Source organism: Saccoglossus kowalevskii, chromosome 1 (assembly GCF_978046115.1).
Source record: "Saccoglossus kowalevskii chromosome 1, keSacKowa6.1, whole genome shotgun sequence".
NCBI lineage: Eukaryota > Metazoa > Hemichordata > Enteropneusta > Harrimaniidae > Saccoglossus > Saccoglossus kowalevskii.
The window spans coordinates 25,395,750-25,419,109 of NC_140641.1; the positions used below are offsets into that span (position 1 = coordinate 25,395,750).

The 23,360-nt window shown below is 32.7% G+C and overlaps 1 protein-coding gene across 1 annotated transcript in view; it reads right to left on the bottom strand.

The window, feature by feature from the left end:
* Positions 1-22,612, bottom strand: part of LOC102800769 (bridge-like lipid transfer protein family member 3B) — an 83,726-nt gene extending 61,114 nt beyond the window's left edge. The window contains exons 1-2 of the mRNA XM_085497090.1: positions 22,431-22,612; positions 13,294-13,456 (exon numbers count right to left, since the gene is read on the bottom strand). Of these exons, the coding sequence (XP_085353216.1) occupies positions 13,294-13,456; positions 22,431-22,474 (207 nt within the window). The 5' untranslated portion in view covers positions 22,475-22,612. The remainder of the gene's footprint in view (positions 1-13,293; positions 13,457-22,430) is intronic.
* Positions 22,613-23,360: the final 748 nt, after the last annotated feature.

Below are 23,360 nucleotides of genomic sequence, written 5' to 3' on the forward strand. Positions count from 1 at the left end.
AATTATCTTTCTAGCACCCATACACAGTGACAATATTGACATAAACACAAGTCAGCTCATAAATTATCTTTCTAGCACCCATACACAGTGACAATATTGACATAAACACAAGTCAGCTCATAAATTATCTTTCTAGCACCCATACACAGTGACAATATTGATATAAACACAAGTCAGTTCATAAATTATCTTTCTAGCACCCATACACAGTGACAATATTGATATAAACACAAGTCAGTTCATAAAATATCTTTCTAGCACCATACACAGTGACAATATTGATATAAACACAAGTCAGTTCATAAATTATCTTTCTAGCACCCATACACAGTGACAATATTGATATAAACACAAGTCAGTTCATAAATTATCTTTCTAGCACCCATACACAGTGACAATATTGACATAAACACAAGTCAGTTCATAAATTATCTTTCTAGCACCCATACACAGTGACAATATTGACATAAACACAAGTCAGTTCATAAATTATCTTTCTAGCACCCATACACAGTGACAATATTGATATAAACACAAGTCAGTTCATAAATTATCTTTCTAGCACCCATACACAGTGACAATATTGACATAAACACAAGTCAGTTCATAAATTATCTTTCTAGCACCCATACACAGTGACAATATTGATATAAACACAAGTCAGTTCATAAATTATCTTTCTAGCACCCATACACAGTGACAATATTGACATAAACACAAGTCAGTTCATAAATTATCTTTCTAGCACCCATACACAGTGACAATATTGATATAAACACAAGTCAGTTCATAAATTATCTTTCTAGCACCCATACACAGTGACAATATTGATATAAACACAAGTCAGCTCATAAATTATCTTTCTAGCACCCATACACAGTGACAATATTGACATAAACACAAGTCAGCTCATAAATTATCTTTCTAGCACCCATACACAGTGACAATATTGATATAAACACAAGTCAGTTCATAAATTATCTTTCTAGCACCCATACACAGTGACAATATTGATATAAACACAAGTCAGCTCATAAATTATCTTTCTAGCACCCATACACAGTGACAATATTGACATAAACACAAGTCAGTTCATAAATTATCTTTCTAGCACCCATACACAGTGACAATATTGATATAAACACAAGTCAGTTCATAAATTATCTTTCTAGCACCCATACACAGTGACAATATTGACATAAACACAAGTCAGTTGTAAATTATCTTTCTAGCACCCATACACAGTGACAATATTGATATAAACACAAGTCAGTTGTAAATTATCTTTCTAGCACCCATACACAGTGACAATATTGATATAAACACAAGTCAGCTCATAAATTATCTTTCTAGCACCCATACACAGTGACAATATTGACATAAACACAAGTCAGTTCATAAATTATCTTTCTAGCACCCATACACAGTGACAATATTGATATAAACACAAGTCAGTTCATAAATTATCTTTCTAGCACCCATACACAGTGACAATATTGATATAAACACAAGTCAGTTGTAAATTATCTTTCTAGCACCCATACACAGTGACAATATTGATATAAACACAAGTCAGCTCATAAATTATCTTTCTAGCACCCATACACAGTGACAATATTGACATAAACACAAGTCAGTTCATAAATTATCTTTCTAGCACCCATACACAGTGACAATATTGATATAAACACAAGTCAGTTCATAAATTATCTTTCTAGCACCCATACACAGTGACAATATTGACATAAACACAAGTCAGTTCATAAATTATCTTTCTAGCACCCATACACAGTGACAATATTGACATAAACACAAGTCAGCTCATAAATTATCTTTCTAGCACCCATACACAGTGACAATATTGACATAAACACAAGTCAGTTCATAAATTATCTTTCTAGCACCCATACACAGTGACAATATTGATATAAACACAAGTCAGTTCATAAATTATCTTTCTAGCACCCATACACAGTGACAATATTGACATAAACACAAGTCAGTTCATAAATTATCTTTCTAGCACCCATACACAGTGACAATATTGACATAAACACAAGTCAGCTCATAAATTATCTTTCTAGCACCCATACACAGTGACAATATTGACATAAACACAAGTCAGTTCATAAATTATCTTTCTAGCACCCATACACAGTGACAATATTGATATAAACACAAGTCAGTTCATAAATTATCTTTCTAGCACCCATACACAGTGACAATATTGACATAAACACAAGTCAGCTCATAAATTATCTTTCTAGCACCCATACACAGTGACAATATTGACATAAACACAAGTCAGTTCATAAATTATCTTTCTAGCACCCATACACAGTGACAATATTGATATAAACACAAGTCAGTTCATAAATTATCTTTCTAGCACCCATACACAGTGACAATATTGACATAAACACAAGTCAGTTCATAAATTATCTTTCTAGCACCCATACACAGTGACAATATTGATATAAACACAAGTCAGTTCATAAATTATCTTTCTAGCACCCATACACAGTGACAATATTGACATAAACACAAGTCAGTTCATAAATTATCTTTCTAGCACCCATACACAGTGACAATATTGACATAAACACAAGTCAGTTCATAAATTATCTTTCTAGCACCCATACACAGTGACAATATTGATATAAACACAAGTCAGTTCATAAATTATCTTTCTAGCACCCATACACAGTGACAATATTGACATAAACACAAGTCAGTTCATAAATTATCTTTCTAGCACCCATACACAGTGACAATATTGATATAAACACAAGTCAGTTCATAAATTATCTTTCTAGCACCCATACACAGTGACAATATTGACATAAACACAAGTCAGTTCATAAATTATCTTTCTAGCACCCATACACAGTGACAATATTGACATAAACACAAGTCAGTTCATAAATTATCTTTCTAGCACCCATACACAGTGACAATATTGACATAAACACAAGTCAGTTCATAAATTATCTTTCTAGCACCCATACACAGTGACAATATTGACATAAACACAAGTCAGTTCATAAATTATCTTTCTAGCACCCATACACAGTGACAATATTGACATAAACACAAGTCAGTTCATAAATTATCTTTCTAGCACCCATACACAGTGACAATATTGATATAAACACAAGTCAGCTCATAAATTATCTTTCTAGCACCCATACACAGTGACAATATTGATATAAACACAAGTCAGTTCATAAATTATCTTTCTAGCACCCATACACAGTGACAATATTGACATAAACACAAGTCAGTTGTAAATTATCTTTCTAGCACCCATACACAGTGACAATATTGACATAAACACAAGTCAGTTCATAAATTATCTTTCTAGCACCCATACACAGTGACAATATTGACATAAACACAAGTCAGCTCATAAATTATCTTTCTAGCACCCATACACAGTGACAATATTGACATAAACACAAGTCAGTTCATAAATTATCTTTCTAGCACCCATACACAGTGACAATATTGATATAAACACAAGTCAGTTCATAAATTATCTTTCTAGCACCCATACACAGTGACAATATTGACATAAACACAAGTCAGCTCATAAATTATCTTTCTAGCACCCATACACAGTGACAATATTGACATAAACACAAGTCAGTTCATAAATTATCTTTCTAGCACCCATACACAGTGACAATATTGATATAAACACAAGTCAGTTCATAAATTATCTTTCTAGCACCCATACACAGTGACAATATTGACATAAACACAAGTCAGTTCATAAATTATCTTTCTAGCACCCATACACAGTGACAATATTGATATAAACACAAGTCAGTTCATAAATTATCTTTCTAGCACCCATACACAGTGACAATATTGACATAAACACAAGTCAGTTCATACATTATCTTTCTAGCACCCATACACAGTGACAATATTGACATAAACACAAGTCAGTTCATAAATTATCTTTCTAGCACCCATACACAGTGACAATATTGATATAAACACAAGTCAGTTCATAAATTATCTTTCTAGCACCCATACACAGTGACAATATTGACATAAACACAAGTCAGTTCATAAATTATCTTTCTAGCACCCATACACAGTGACAATATTGATATAAACACAAGTCAGTTCATAAATTATCTTTCTAGCACCCATACACAGTGACAATATTGACATAAACACAAGTCAGTTCATAAATTATCTTTCTAGCACCCATACACAGTGACAATATTGACATAAACACAAGTCAGTTCATAAATTATCTTTCTAGCACCCATACACAGTGACAATATTGACATAAACACAAGTCAGTTCATAAATTATCTTTCTAGCACCCATACACAGTGACAATATTGACATAAACACAAGTCAGTTCATAAATTATCTTTCTAGCACCCATACACAGTGACAATATTGACATAAACACAAGTCAGTTCATAAATTATCTTTCTAGCACCCATACACAGTGACAATATTGATATAAACACAAGTCAGCTCATAAATTATCTTTCTAGCACCCATACACAGTGACAATATTGATATAAACACAAGTCAGTTCATAAATTATCTTTCTAGCACCCATACACAGTGACAATATTGACATAAACACAAGTCAGTTGTAAATTATCTTTCTAGCACCCATACACAGTGACAATATTGATATAAACACAAGTCAGCTCATAAATTATCTTTCTAGCACCCATACACAGTGACAATATTGATATAAACACAAGTCAGTTCATAAATTATCTTTCTAGCACCCATACACAGTGACAATATTGACATAAACACAAGTCAGTTCATAAATTATCTTTCTAGCACCCATACACAGTGACAATATTGATATAAACACAAGTCAGTTCATAAATTATCTTTCTAGCACCCATACACAGTGACAATATTGATATAAACACAAGTCAGTTCATAAATTATCTTTCTAGCACCCATACACAGTGACAATATTGACATAAACACAAGTCAGTTCATAAATTATCTTTCTAGCACCCATACACAGTGACAATATTGATATAAACACAAGTCAGTTCATAAATTATCTTTCTAGCACCCATACACAGTGACAATATTGACATAAACACAAGTCAGTTCATAAATTATCTTTCTAGCACCCATACACAGTGACAATATTGATATAAACACAAGTCAGTTCATAAATTATCTTTCTAGCACCCATACACAGTGACAATATTGACATAAACACAAGTCAGTTCATAAATTATCTTTCTAGCACCCATACACAGTGACAATATTGACATAAACACAAGTCAGTTCATAAATTATCTTTCTAGCACCCATACACAGTGACAATATTGACATAAACACAAGTCAGTTCATAAATTATCTTTCTAGCACCCATACACAGTGACAATATTGACATAAACACAAGTCAGCTCATAAATTATCTTTCTAGCACCCATACACAGTGACAATATTGACATAAACACAAGTCAGTTCATAAATTATCTTTCTAGCACCCATACACAGTGACAATATTGACATAAACACAAGTCAGTTCATAAATTATCTTTCTAGCACCCATACACAGTGACAATATTGATATAAACACAAGTCAGTTCATAAATTATCTTTCTAGCACCCATACACAGTGACAATATTGATATAAACACAAGTCAGTTCATAAATTATCTTTCTAGCACCCATACACAGTGACAATATTGACATAAACACAAGTCAGTTCATAAATTATCTTTCTAGCACCCATACACAGTGACAATATTGACATAAACACAAGTCAGTTCATGCCGTTACTTGATAGCGTATAGAACAATACAATCTGCTGAATGTTGATTATGCACAATTTGTTACCTCAATCTACAATTTCAAGCGTTATTATCAATCTAGACCAAATCTTTGATACATACCAGAGTTAGATCGATACAACAATTCCTGAATAGATCCACAACATCTACATACATATGCGCTACTACCAAGATCAATAAAACTATATCACTACATTTTAGGTCATGACTGAATGCAAAACAAATGCGTGTTGTAGATTTCATGATGGATAAAATTATTAGTAATTATTAGATTATCATGTGTCATATGATACTTCCACCCATTAAATCATGACACATCCATTATAACATCAAGAATGTCCGACTTTATTGAAGTATTACAGCAGGCACTTAAAAAAAACGATCAGGAACCCGCTATCTCCCTCCCAATTTCAGAGGCAACATTGTAATAAAATCTATTACCAACTTCAAAAAATTAGATACACATAAACAGGGTGGTTTTGTCAAGTTATGAGTTTGCCTTTAACCAGTAGAAATTAACAACATTCATTTCATCAAAATTCTCACTATATAATGCATTTGACTTCAGTGCTTGAAATTAAAATATAATTGTACATGTATATGCTCGTGATGAAATTAATACCTCACAGTGTTTAAATGAAGAACAGTAATAATAATAATATACCATTTTCATATTTCACACAATTATTTCACTCAAAATATTACATTTTGAATCTAAATTTTGGTTGTGTTCATGGAGCATCTCAGGTTCTTGGGATTAACTATTTCATCACCAGACTTACAATGTATCACCCAGATTTTTCTGCACTTTTTTCTTATATTTTTCAATATTTCTGGAAATGAACCCTAATTTTGGAGCCAACCGGCAAAATTTGAGTCAATTTTCATTTTTAACTCGAAAAATTTAGCTATTTTTGTCCCAATCTTCTGAAGGAAAGTGCAGACTATAAACAGGACTATTTTGTGAAGTTGTAATGAAAAAAAAGAAACTGATGGTGAAAAGTCTAAAAGTGCCAAAGTCAAAACAAACACTGCTGGCTATGTTCCTAAGAATATAACAATGTTACAAATGGAGACTTATAGGGAAATAGTGGGTTATTTCTGATTTCTACACCTGCTGTAAGTGAAACCCTTGAAAACAGGCATGGTATACATGATACCTGCAAAATGGTCCAATCATATAATATACCTTTATTTAATTATCTGCATACATTTATTGTTGAATTTTGTGGTACTAATTCAAATACAACACAATTTTTCGGTAGTTTTTTTAGTTGTCTAACTAAAGCCTAACACAGAACAATGATTTTTGGTATGGAAAACATTGTGACCTGAGATCCTATTGGTTATTGCTGACAAAAATAAACAAAACAATGAATAGTAAATGATTGCTTGATCATAATGACAATTAGAGTGACCGAGCACACTACTGTTTGTTGTTTGGCGCACTGCATGGTGAGAGCCTCTACGGATAACTGATATGAACAGCATATAATGACTTCAACAGGAAATGTGTTATACTCAACTTTGATCACCTTTTAATAACAGAATTTTTCTATTTTTAGTTTTGAAAACCTGCAGGCAAGGGAAACGTATGGCATTTTGCACAGAAATGACAAACAAATGATATGAAAATACATACAAAAACAACAATTTGGCAGGAAAAAAATTTCAAAATTGTTATGTTTACCTTCAGTAAATTTGTTGATGAAATTTTAATGTATTTATACATGTACATTGTACATGTACTATAAATGTGAGTGTTAACTATGAACCAAGTCATGTGTGATATATACCAGTAATACATAAAATTTACTATTTAAACAAAGCTTTGCTATTAATCTCATCAAACAATAAATTGTACATATGGTCCCCAATGATATGACAATTTATTTGATTATTAAAGTTGCTTGCATACTTATGTTATTTGTGTTTTTGTCTCACATCACTTTGTATTGAATAGGTTTTATATGCAAGATACATGTATGTGATAAATTTTGTCTGGCTAATACAGTAATCTCTCCAATTGTTATATATTTATAATTATTATAATAAAGCTGAAATATGAAAAATGTTATATAATAAATTTACAATATATAGATGTTACTTTGCATTTTCCTCATAGTGATTGAACACATTTTTAATCTTCCAAGGAAAAAATTATCACTCAATTGTTCATTTGAGTATACATTTTGTACAAAAATATTATAAGCGAATTCAATATTAATATTGTGCTTTGTATTGGTTGACATTAGGTGTCAAGTTGCTTATACAATGTACATCATTATAATGCTCATTAAAAAAGGCAAAAGATCATTAATTTAAAAAACAAGCACTAGCTACTATTGTGAAATCACTGCACGTTTTAAAAAGGTGACTCCCTATAAAGTGTGCAGGCTATGATGCACTGATTGATTATAGGGCTCACAATGTCTTCAATTGAATGCAATGAATCATAATTGGGTGCTTAGAGTGAACCCGCACGAACGTCAGGGGAAACCGATAAGAAATGAAATCATCGTCATGACAGAACTAATGGTGTATTTTATGGATTCTTCCTGGTGATCGTAGAGTTCAGTATATGTGCACACGACTCAATGGAAATTGATTATAAGATGCCGACTTTGAGTTTGAATTAAAATATTGAGAAACAAGTTGATGACAACTGCAGCATTTGTTGAACTGTAGTTTGTACTAATGGAAGCTTGAATTACCCGTGTGATTTTTTTTTACTGTAATTTACTCGTAAATAGTAGACTCGTCGATATATAATAGTCGTAAAGTGCATATTGTAAAGGTGATCTAAAAATGTGTAGCACGTATGAACCATGGTAGATGATCTGTGTTCAAGTGTCAGCTGGTAAATTCTGGGGGCAGGTGTTAATCTATGTTCACCATAACAAGACAATTCTTCCTCTCAAAATGTGCAAAGTAGTGAACACATAATTATATACCTCAGTCCCTCAGCATTGCACAATTCAGACATTTTTCATACCTTGGCCAACTAAAATTAACTGTCAATTCCTTTTAACATTCTCGGAGAAGATGATAACTCTGAGTTAATAAAGTATAAGATAACACACGACAGTGAATAATGCATTTCCAATATACATTAAACAAATGGTTTCATCTTCTCTATGCATCTCTTTTGGAGAAAACCAATATTGCAACCTCATTTTTTCCCTAACAAATTTGAAAATTTCCTCAAAATTCAACAATAATTTTGAAACAAGCCTGAAGAAAATGAAACATTTCTTAATAAAAAATTGTTGTATATGCATAACAAAGAAGCCGATTTTGAATGAAACTACATTTGTATGAAGACAATTAGCCATGAAAGGGATACATGTGTAATATCAGACAATATTCTAAACAGTGTAATCATAATGAGTGTTATGAAGTGAAACCATATGAAATGTCAAGACACTGATCAATGGCCAGTATTGCAATTTAAAGAAACCATAAAATATGCGAACAATCTGGAATGAGAATTAAACCCTGAAATGACTGGAAACCATGATTTGATGACATCAACTATTGAAAAGTAATTTAACAAAGCTTATAAGTTGCTCATTTAGAATTAATTTATGGCTGAAACAGTTGTCTATACCAGAAGCAATATTTGAATTTTTGAAGCTTAAATCGTGAGATAAAAAATTGATATTCCTTTGTGAAATACCATGCATTATCTTTTGTTCAGCTTTAAATGAAATCTTTACCATGCACTGTGCATGTACATGTATATCAGTGAGGAGTGAGTGGCAAGACAGTGCAAATGAGAAGGTAGATGAAATGATAAATAAGGAAACTAAGACAACCAGCATACAGTTTTCATCCTGTACTTTAAAAGCACTTTACAATGTAAAATGTATCAATATCGGTACTTAAAATAAGATTACCTACATTCTAATATACAATATCTCAGATTTAGTTGGGAATACAATCTACAAGGATACTATTCAAAGACTGTATATGCATGTACATACTCAACTCTGACAAGTCGAAGTCCCTATTATTTATTTTTTACTAGACTAGAGTACCGATTTTGCTCAACCACCCACACACATTTAACTCATTTGAGTCCCACATTTACAACATTTGTGTCTTAAATATATACAATCATGCTCGCTCTCATATTTTGATTGCTATATTTCACTTTAGCACACTGGGCCCTGAATAGACTCATTGTAATTGTAATTTTTAGTTATGTTCACATTGCCATTGCGATTAAAATGAGTGACACAAATACAATGTATGTGATGTAAAGCATCATTGGATAAACAATAAATTGCACAACATGAAAGTGTAAATACATAACATTAATGCCATGAATTATGCGACCCTCCTGTGATATAAACATGTTCATAACAAACATAAAAGGGAGGCATGTGCCGCAAATATTTCAGTGTGAACGTGTATGTGACTGGACTATGAACAATATATAGATAATAGTATCAATTACATTTAGTTGAGTTTAGAATATCTTAGTAATGCAGTGCAACACATATACATTTGTACAATGTACAAGGAAGGGAGTCATGTTACTCTCAGAGGAATCATACTTAAACTTCCTGTTGTATTTCAAATCAATAATTTCATAATAAACATTCATGATATGTCATGGTCAGCATCAACAATGTCATAGTCCACATCAATGATGTCATAGTCAATATCAATGATGTCATAGTCAATATCAATGATGTCATATTCCAATCAATGATGTCATAGTCAGTATCAATCATGTCATAGTCAGTATCAATCATGTCATAGTAAGCATATACAATGTCATAGTCCACATCAATGATGTCATAATCAGTTTTAATCATGTCATATTAAGCACCAATGATGTCATAGTTCCAGTAATCTTGAGGTATATAGAAATCCACTCATAATTTTTGAGAAAGATAACCATAAATTTCAATGTTCATTTGGTTTATTAAGTACAATCAGCGAGCTGTAGTTACATGCTATTAAGAGCTTTTTTTTTTCACTTTTAAAATTTTTGAAATATTTCAGTATAAAAAACACTACCGAGGTACTACTGTCATTTGTCTACTATATGTTACCAGCCAACAATTAGAGATATGACATTTTAGCATAGACAAATTAGCCACCACAAATTAAAATATAACGATCTTTTCTTCAACAAGCAGTTTCTTGGCTGAGCATATTTCAATTAAAGATATCATTAGAAAATGAACAAATCTGAGAGAGGTCTACCTTAGGTCCCTATATGTATGGTATCAAAGCAATTGCTGATTTCAACAAGAATTTACCAAAAATGACAAAAATATTAACCAAAATTAGAGAATTAAAGATATGTGGTCTACCCAAGGTACATATACAGAAAGTATCAAATCAATCAGACTTGCAGTTTTCAAGAAGAAGTTGAAGGACTAAAAAGTTGATGCGGACGACGACGCCAGACAATCACTCATTTGATAAGCTCTGCTCAAAAAAGTCAACAGCGGAACTAAAAATATTTATTAAAACAAGCCATGCATGGCACAGTTCCCGTTAGCTATCGAATTTAAGATAATAGCTTTGTTTATAGTAATATAGCTGGAATATAACCATGTCAGGAATATGATTATGATGATTGTTTAACATTTAAATGATTGACATTTGTATCTGATCGTCAAACGAGTATTGAGAGATATTGCTCTGGAATAGCATTAATTAAAACAAAATCAGCCATTTTGAATACATGTATAATGAATATATAAAATTTGAACATAGTCAGTCAAAGCATGTCAGATATTTCAGAGAATGTCAGCCATTCTGAATACGATCTAAAAAGTAAAATCACGTGCATCAGGAACCCGTAATGTCTAATGTATGTACCAAGTTTGAACAAAATCCCTCCATAAATGCCAGAAATGCTTAAAATTTGATGATATTTTAATCAAAAATGACCACCATTCAGCCATTTTTAATAGGATCGTCAAACCAATATACATGTATCTGTATATCATGACATGATGTATAAGGCCAGAATTTGTTTAATCCTTGTTTCTCGAGTTTTTATAAGGCAATTTTTTTGAGGAGAGCGGAAAAAAATAAAATTTAATCTTTTTTTCCATTCAATTTGTGTGATTCTCAAAGAATTGTAAGTGAGATAATTGATCGGAGAGAAGAAATGATATAAAATTTTATTCCATGTATAACCTTGTTTCTCATCTGCGCGAGACTTCGATACTTTTTTATTTTATTTTTATTTCATTTTCAGCTCCTGTTCATTCGGTGGGTTAGCGAAACAAGGGATAATAAAAGTCTGGCCTAATGAATATTTAAAATTTGAACATAATCAGTCACAGCAAGTCAGAGATATAGCACTAGAACCACATTCATTAAAACAAAATGGCCGCCAGTCAGCCATTTTGAATCTTATCTGAAAAACAAAATGATGTGCATCAAGGTCATATAATGTCCAACGTATTTACTTTAACTTTGTCTGCACAATGTATACATGTACGTACGTGTAAGTATGTTCATATGAGACTCGTGTCCATCAAGACTGAGTATTACATCCACGTTTAAATCAAATGCAACATTATAACTGAATCAAGCCAGACAAACATTACAGTTTATTCATTGTATCATGTTGCTACAAGAATTACAAATTGGTATACAAGTGTTGTACTACAATACTATAAGTATATTATCATCAGTTTTATTGAAACACTTAAAATTCCTCAAAATGAATTAAAATGGTTACACTAACTACTAGAACACATATTTAAAACATACAAATTTGACACAAATTACAATCTAAAGCACGACATTGGTTTAAAAAAAAAAAAAAAAACTACAATTAAAAAAAAACTGGTGATAATAATAATAAAAAATAAAATAAAATAAAAATATCAACCCAATCCAAGGTTTTCACAAATGATGCCATGCATTTAATTATTATAATAAGAAATAACATGCATGTACAGACAAATTATTTAAGACACAAAATATGAATACCAGTCTTGTCAATTTTTACATTGTGAGAAGAACAGCCAGACCATACAGGCAGGATGTGTATTAATTCTCATACCAAGCTAAAGATTTACTTGTATTGATTTGGAAAGCAATAATTATAATAGCTGTGCCAAGATTTTCAATGGATTTAACCTCGCAATCTTAAAGTAAGCCGTTGTGGCTTTCTACAAAGTAATTAGTTTTCCATCGCTTGTATGCAAAAGTAGACTACTAAAAAGACTATACAGTATATTGTTTTTCATGTGAGGATTATTTTGTAAAGTACAATGTACATGTATATATTTCCAGGTTTATATCATGAAGACGTGCAGACTACATTCAGTCAAATCTTTCTTGGAATGACTGCTTTAAAAGTCATTCTAGTCTTAGATCACATATACATACACATGTACATGTATGATCATGCTGTGTTATTTCAGCCCAGAATTACACTGCATGTGCTATCTTTGTTGCTCACAGTTGTTTTCTTTGAAGTGTACTACCCTACCCCACTTACCTTGATGGAAACCTTGTTACACACAGCTTTGGTAAGTATGACCCATGTTGGCAGATCCATTATATCCATCAATACTTTTTCATCCAATTCCAGATTTTGAAGGTCTCCCTCCCCTTTCAGCGTACTCAGTTTGATCTTATCAGGAGACAAGTTTTTAGCAAACCTATAAGGTAAAAGACACAACTGTGAGCTCAATCACATACAGTGAATGAGGGAAACAAAAGTTTAAAACCAGATACAGAAACACAAACAAAGATCACTTTACAGCTGTCCTGTGTGCATCACATGTGATAGCTGAAATATGTAGTTGTACATGTACATGCCACGCTTTGATATTCATCTATGTGTATACAGTGAATGAGGTAAACAAAAGTTTAAAACCAGATACAGAAACACAAACAAAGATCACTTTACAGCTGTCCTGTGTGCATCACATGTGATAGCTGAAATATGTAGTTGTACATGTACATGCCACGCTTTGATATTCATCTATGTGTATACAGTGAATGAGGTAAACAAAAGTTTAAAACCAGATACAGAAACACAAACAAAGATCACTTGAAAGCTGTCCTATGAGCATCACATGTGATAGCTGAAATATGTAGTTGTACATGTACATGCCACGCTTTGATATTCATCTATGTGTATACAGTGAATGAGGTAAACAAAAGTTTAAAACCAGATACAGAAACACAAACAAAGATCACTTGAAAGCTGTCCTATGAGCATCACATGTGATAGCTGAAATATGTACTTGTACATGTACATGCCACGCTTTGATATTCATCTATGTGTATTCAGATTGAATTATTTTTATTTGTTAAAATGTCAAATAGATGGTAAGTAGCCAACTTCTACGATCTGACACACATTTGATCCGGGTCTGAAATAGTACCCGGTAAATACTGGGGTTCATTCATTGAATCTTACAAAAAACTAAATAGCTACATACATTGTAGTATACAATATCTGTAATGTCTCAGGATATCTTTTGAAGTCAGTCAACTTTTGTACCTTTACTAAAAACAAACGTGCAAAACTTCGAATGCGTTATTGTTATTTTATTGCACACTGTCATTTTGTTGTATCTCAAATTCCTTCAATCTGACATTATGCTTAGTAAAACATATACTGACAAAATTAAATTTACGATTGAAGCATCTAATAGATTTCGGGATTAAGAGTATTATTGGTACTGCTAATACTGCAACACTTTCCAGATCATTTGTATGCAGGCAGCCAACAATGTCTATGATTTAGTCTCAGACGACTTAAAGATAATTCTTACACAATAATGTTTTATATCATGCACCCACATGGTATTACATGTACATGAGTAATTTCAAGACAGGAGAAATGCAACTATCGCTGGGGATTTCAAGGGCGGCAGCATACCAGTGCCAGCCATACGATAAAATGTTTGTCATGGCAACAGAACTGATATTTATTTTAATGCATTTCCAACTTGAAAATGCATTTTTGCTTATATTTAATTTGTAGTTAACTCACTCATTTATTCCCTACAAATCAAAGATACTGCCATGAAATGAACAAGTCTAGGAGAGGATCGAGGGTCGATCAATGTATGTGTCTGATAAATATGAAAGCAATCAGTTTTTCATTTTTTGAAGGAGAAAAATCAACCAAAATAGAACATTACATATACCGTCATGAAATAAACATATGACCCAACATGACAGCTTAAACCGCTCAACTGGCCCAAAATGGCAACTTATTTGACCTCCAAAATGACCCCACCTGACAACCTTGACCTCTGAAACAACCCCACCTGACAACTTTAACCTCTCAAATGACCCCACAGTAACTTCTTGAACGACCCCACATGGCAATTTTGACCTCTCAAACAGTCCCAAATGGCAACTTTGGCAGCAATCTGGTAGGTGGTTTCAAAGGAGTTATCAAGAAATATGTACTACCGTAAAACCTGTATTAGAAGCCGCATCCCTAATAGAAGTCGCACACACTCTTTTAAAATAATTGAGAACAAAAAATTCATCATTTCGCATATGTGTAGATGCTCTAATAAAAGCCGCATTCCCTCTGTTGCATTGTACCATTTCAATAGAAGACGCAGCTTCAAATACAGATTTTACAGTAATAGCCAAAATGAACAACTCGAACAGAGAACATGATGAATATGAAAGTATTATAATTGTTTTCAATGTTACCAGGCAACGATTAGACAATCATGATGATGACAGACTAACAATCTATTCTTTGCATGATGTGTTATACATGTATGCACTTTTATACACATTGTAGAAAATACATCATTTTATTAAACATTTCCTTTTGGTAAGCATGTGAACATTTCTACTTTTGATACATTGATGGTTGCGTTGGCCTAATGCTGTTCGTTTGTTGATGCGGTGACTGGTAATGATGATCAAGTCACTATTCTTTTTTTATCATTTATGATGTGCTATTATAATTGCAAAATAAAGCTGAAAGTGACAGACTGAAATAAAACTCACAGAGAACTATCTAATTCAAAACAATGATGTATTTTCAAATATTTATTAGAGGGTTAAAAATTCTGACGAATTCTTTCTCTTGTGCAAAGACATTACTGAAAAATATGTCTTTTTAGCTCACATGATATTTTAACTAATTTAGCTAATCTGTAATTTCGCTAATTCAAGATGTCACTAATTTAAAATAAAGTTTATTCTCACAATGAGATTGTTGGCACTTAAGCTAAATTAAGATTCAGTTAATTCATGCATGGAGTCAAATTCACTAAAATGGCATGTAGCTATTTAAACTTGTTTTTAAATTACAGTATTTTACAGAAATATTGCCTGCTCATATAAACACAGACAGATATGACATGAGGACCTGTTTTGTCAAGTAACTAAAAAAGTCAGATTTCATTTAATTTGGTTAAAAATGGAGAATATGGTAGCATACTTGTGCCATTCATATTCCATATCAAATGATTGTCATGGCAACAGAATTGAACATATTTTTTTTGCATTTTTTACCACAGGCTCAATTCTTTTACATTTAATACAATTTATGCATAAGAGTAGATTATACAGGTTATATATAGCCTGTTAACCACAAAAAGAACCAAAACAATCATTTTTATGTTTTTTTTTACTTCTTTGGCAATACCTTATTTTCTAGTCTTTTCTAATTTCAATTAATATGATTACATACATGTATAATATGCACACTGAAAATGTGAACTAATTCAAACTAGTATTTCACCTGTAAGTTATGAATGAAATCATTTTCTCAAGTTTTAATTCTTAATTAATCATTGTGATGTCATATCATCATCCTTGCGGAAAAATCTAAATGGTGAACAAAGTACACTTATTAAAAAATTGAATATTTATAGAACAAAAAGTGATACAGAAAATTACATTCCCCTGCATTTTTGGAGCCCTTTTATCCAGAAGCGGCACGCTGTTAGCCTGTATGACCTTATTAAATTTTGATGGCTTGGCTCTACGTAATGATCATTAGTGTAATATAATATTGTCAACAAAATGTAGCTACTAGCATACATGTATATCTGTATTTATCCTTTATATCATTTCCTTGAAATACAGCCAAGTGATAATTTATTATATTTTTACATCCCAGTAATCTGATTGGTCCTTGCAAGCCATTGTTTGAATGGTTGACATAATCCTCAAGTTCTACATGCAAAACAGCTTTATCATGTATATGGTGTTTGATAATTCGTTTCAGTTTTTACTTCCAGATAACAGCCTTTTTTTTCTAAAGTCATATTTCATAGCTCAACGATGTCTACAGGTAATTGTAACCATGTTTCCAATGTGTCTCTGAAACCATGGAAACAATGATAAGCTTAAAAAATAAAGTACCACAGAATACTTATATTGCATTTTGATAACATGACTACAGATAAAAACCCATAGAGTTTACCAAATTCAATAGCAAACTATTAATTCAGGAGTGTCGCAGGGAATACAAGGTGAGGGTCTCATAATAGTGTCAGTTCAGTCGTTTAAACATTTATGTGCATGAATCATTACATGTGTTGATGCAAAGTACATGTTAAGCCTGATAAGTACATCTAGACATTACTGAAATTTACTTGATAATCAATTTCGATTTCTCAGAAATTAAAAGTAACCAGAATTTTAAAACTTCTAGTATGCAGAGTCTCCCAAAAGTGTTACACAAAAAGGTCACCATTCGTTTGCATGATAGCAAGTTTGTTGAAATTTATTTGTTCCCACAGAACTCAAACCCAATTTTATGGTTCAAATTATCTTAATATTATGTTCATTTTTACATCAATCTATCAAGCAAGTAAAAGTCACTGTGAAATACTGTCATAACAAATCCCAAATATTCACTGCTACAAACATTTGCAGCTTTCTCAGACGATCAAAATTCATATGCATTTGTCTTCCATGAATTAAATTTGAAAACATTTTTGCTGGAAGCATCAATCTGTCATTCACCACTTGACAATTTGGCTTCTGGGCAGGACTAATAAGTATAGCAGAATTGGATGATTCATTGTTAGATAGTTTATGGATGCAGCATCATTTTAGAAAATTCTGTCAATACACAGTTCACAATCAGAATTTTAAAAGATTATCTTTAATATACCTTTAATATCGCTATGAAAAACTTGTGCAATAATAATTTGCCATAATACTGTAAAATGACTAATTTTCACTGGGTTTAAATTTCACTGATTTATCATTTCAGACATATTCAGTGGGTTTTAAATTCACGGTTTTATCATTTAGACAATGTGTTCTATGCTAAATTTTACATATTCACTGGGTTTTAATTTAGCGCCTTTTCCCAGTCAGCGAAATAAGCCAAATTAAAACCCAGTGAATAATTAACCCCTTTACAGTATATGTCTGTGCTGTTTAACCATATTTGGTCAATTCACTCTGTGAACACGTGTCAAAAAATAGGGGTTAAGGATCAAATTTAATACTTGTGCCAGAACCTATAAAGTATATAATAAAACCTATCGACTGGACATGCAGTAGAGCTTACATAATCTTGCGAGCCTGAGTGCCTATGCTGCACAGCCGAAACAGGCATATTCAGTGTATGAGGAGGAGTAGCATACGTACATCAGTATGCAATATCTACTATAGTACTCAGTGAGACACATCACAGGTACATGTACATTGTAATTACAACTAAAATAGCAATTATGATTACTGATTACTGACATTCTATACAGCAATTTATTTGAAATTAGATTAATATTTGAAAAATAATTATTATTAGGGAATGGCATATATCGATGATTAATGAATCATAATGTATATATACAAGCATCTAGCATCTCAAAGGATTTATTTAAATTAAATCTCACTAGCAGAGTCAACTTGCAACCATTTTTATAGCTGTCAAATGATTGCCTTTAATATTATGACAAGCATATAGCTTATTCTTGATAAAGACAGAGATAATGACACAAAAACTGTATGTAATATTTAGCGAGTAAAGGGTTTTTGGATGAATGCTCAGCAATGGTCATGAAAGCAGCTGCTACATGTATATGCCTAAAGCTATCTGCCACTTCCAATTACAAACCATAAACAAGCAGCTTTTTAATTTTACTTCGAGCACAACCACCCACCCATATGTGGAATGTCCATATTCAAACTCTCCCAATCACCATACACAGAAAATAATTTTATTGTACGTCACTATGCACATTAAAACCTCGAAGTCCAATGTTCTATGCCCTATCAATGGAATTGAAAACATTCCTGTTTGAGGGGAAACACTGTTGATCATGATGAAATGTTTTCATGTTGTCAACAGTTTATGACAACTGATAGACAACTGTATATATTGTGTGCATTTTATTTTCTATCTGTCAGTTTGCAGCAGTACAAAATTGAACAGTGTAAACTACTGCATTTGGAATGTTTTGGGAGTAAAGGATATCACAGTTCTCATTATTGTGTGATAATAGGAGATATGCGCAATAATAGGCGAGACATAGTCAAACCCAATATTTAAACGAACATTCTCGCCCCAGCCCTTTTATTACACGATAATAGGCAGTGTGAAGTCCTTTATTTTTATTTATTTAATAAATTGACGGTAAAAAAAATGTAATATATGTACAGTTGATGAGAAAAAAATCGATATTGTATCATAAATTTACTCACTCTTGAAACATTCACAAGCAAACGACTTGCTGGGTAATTTTCTAGATAAAAATGACCAGAATTTCTAATGCGAAAGAACCATTGTAGAATTTGTTGTTTAAACGATACTTACAAACATGGGTAAACATTGAATATTGCTGTTGGTATGTTTATGCATTGACTTTAAGCACTGCCCAGTTATCGCATGATAACAGGGATACACATAGTAGTGATCAAGTATGCAACCTTTAAATGATTTAAAGTGCGACTCTCATCAGGAAGGACCCACAAAACAATGAACGTTTACACATCGATAGAGACTTGCTTGCAGTCTGTTGCAATTCCAATGAAAAATTCTTGAAAAATAAATATATATTGCGTAAACAAGGGGTGAATGCGAAAGTCATGTGACTACGAAATCCCAACAGACTTGCTATCAGTGTAAGCGCCTTCACATTACCGGCCGAATTCGGGCTTGTAAATTTGCATATACGACATACGGTGGGTAGAGCTGCTGAGCCATGGATCATAACAATAAACCGGACATCGCACGTGCCTGTAGTGTGTAGTCGATACAAAACGGAGCCATTTCGAAAGTCAGTGATTTTCCAATGCCTGTAGGTGCAGATGCAAAAACGTCTCGGCCATCTTAGTAAGCATCCACGATCTCACACTGATAGCGTAGAAGGCTTTGGTATCCTAATACTTTTAAGGCTCGCTCCAAACATTCTCTTGATAACATTACACGTTTTTTTTAAATTCAATCTAAAATAAAATTGCATATGCGATTCGGATATGAGAAAGTAGGTAAAGTTTTCGGGATCTAAGTTTATCCAAGAAAGTGTGTATGGTTTCCGGGGTCTCAGTTGGTATGTTAATTAGCCTGTCTTCTGATTGGTTGAAACATATTAGACATGTCATTCAATACAAGCCCGAATCTGGCCGGTAATGTGAGGGTGCTTACACTGATGGCAAGTCTGTTGGGATTTCGCGGTCACATGACGTTCGCGTCCGCCCCTTGTTTATGCAATTCATATTTATTTTTCAAGAATTTTTCAGCGGAATCGCAACAGACTGCAAGTAAGTCTAATATCGATATAGAGAGCATTTTTTAAGACATCTGCTAAAAGCCTATTGCACATCTACAGACAAGCTAGTAAACGATTGTCAAAATAGTGGTGTTTGGAATGATGAAGTACTAGATACAACCATGAGCATTGGATGATGCATAGATACAACCTTGAGCATTGGATGATGCATACTGCATGTGACAGGATAGATTGTTGCAGTGCCTCTAGCATAATGGTTAAATCAATGCTATAATGTGATTTCAAAATAACAAAGGCAGTATGGCCAGAGGAACCGACTGACTATCAATCATGTTCATCGCTGCATTACCAAGCTTGTCTGCAGGGAAAGGTCAAGTCGCAGGTTTTTAAATGTCAGGCATGTGTTTGTGTTATTTGACCATCTTGTCTTGTAGTTTTCTGTTCAGTGTCAAATTGTTTCCAGAATTACAAATTGGTCAAGTTCATTGTCCATTTTCACCTCAACCCATTACATGTCAATGTCAGTCTACTCTTTGACGTAAGCCATGAATAAATATTGTACTTTCCCCGATCGAAAGACTGATTTGTGTTTGATGTTGTTTACTTCCTGTAAACCGTCTAGCTTGCTATTGGTTGTAATTTCATATTTTATCATCATTCTACCAGTAAATCACATTGTTACGCTACAGAAGAATTTCTCTACAGTGGCAAATGATGGCATAGCGGCCAACAGTTCCTCGGGTTCTACTGTACTTTTATTTAATTTTTTTTTAATTTAGTGACCTCTCTTGACTGGTTGGTTCTAATGTCACGTTGGGCTAAATTGTTTAATGCTCACATCAAGATTATTTTCATGTCTGTCACATATTTATAAAAATGGAATTTTACTTGCATACATGTGATACACTACACCAGGTGTCATCATACTCACAGTCTGACCATAAATCAACTATGATATAAGATTTTTACATGACAGTTGGATAACTTGTATACTAAATTATAGAGCAAAAACGAGAGCTCCATGATTAAATATATCAATGATATCAAAGATGTGAATATACCAACATGAGAAAGGTCATGTGAAAATAATCAAAACAGATTAGTATGTAATATGCACTTGAACTTCTGTATTAAAATCTGAGGTCATCCAATTGAAATTATTTAACAATATGAAAATAAAATGATGAAAATCTATTAAAAAATAACCTGCTTGTTATGCATATCTAATAATATTTAATCTATTAACCAAATATATCTGTTATCATTCTGACAAGTGGTGTGTCTATGACTGAAATTTCAGGGTATGTGCCACATGTCCATTGTACAAAAACTAACTATAACTGAATGCATCGTATTATTGCTGGTAGCCTGCAAACTATATTTTGTAAAATGGCCACGATATATACAGCCTATTTTGTAGGTGGGTTTATTTTGTAAAATACACATAAGCATTATGTTTTAACCCTTAATTTATTGGTAAATATATTTCAACCAAAAACCTTCTGGTAACAAAAATTATATTTGTTTTTTTAATTTTGAATACTACTACATTTGTAGAATTTATACTTATAGTGCCACACACACTAGTGCTATAAATAATAATGTACATGTGGTAATGTGATGGTCAAAAATTAGAAACCAAGAAAAATACACGATATACTTTATTCACCAAATCACTGACAGACGAACTGACTGGATCGATGTTGTGTAGCAGACGTCATCTGTACAAAACAGCGGTCCGTTTACGATTCGCTGTATGCGTGCCACTGTCAACGTTATCACTGTTTCGGTTACTCTAAACACAACAGATATTGAAAATGACGTACACAAATTTGGGTTTGTGTCTTGCGCTTTTTATCAAACTGAAATCCCAGTAACAACTTGGCACAGACGACTGGACTAAAGACTTCAACACATTTTTAAATTTCAATATTTTAACATCGCTACTTACTTGCTCAGATGTTTGATAATCTGGTTTTTGATTATCGACGCCATTATATTGTCTTCTTGACGGTTAATTCAGTTTTCCAAAAATGATATGTCATCCTGTTGCAATCAACGAGAACAAAAGAAATCATCATCCGTGGTCCAGTTTGATCATTTCAGTCGACTCTTCGTCAAGATGGCAGCCATTTTTAATTTTGGTGATTACCTGATCCCCTAGGTCAATGTAAAAATGCAGACTCTCGAAAATGGATACGCTCCAAACGATGGACACCAGAATAATTATTTTCCATATTATTATTTTAATTACTAAATATAAAAAAAAATACTTTTATTTTTTTCGAACGAGAGTATTTTGTGAAGATACTTTTGACATTCCACAATTTACATACAAACTGATCATTTGACAAAACCGAACGATTTGAAACGATTAACTGTTGACTGTTTTGATTTTTTTTATTCAACTTGAATACATTTATATCACATAAGCACACCGCCTCCCAATCTACAGTAATATCGCAGTTCCCGAACATAAAAAGCAACCGTGGTGTCCCTCCCCCACTTGTGTTTTTTAAACAGCGCCGCCTATATTTGTGCCATTTAAACTGCTGTTTTTAATCTGTGTTCATGGCGTTCGATAGAGGGAAGGATATCGATGCTTCCAAAGTTGTTGACTATAAACAAAATTATGATGCCGTCCCGTAATAACCCACCTCGATTGAGATGAAATCATACACGCCATTGTGATGATTATGATACATGAATTCTGCAAACCGCAAAGGATTCAATGTCAAGTGAGAACATTGCTATATGATTTTGACCCAAAATATGTTTCTATATAATTATGATACCAGACACTAAACGCTTAAAGGGCGGTAATCGTCATGTAAACAAACAATGTATTTTGCATGCGTTGTATACGTCGCTATGAGTCCCA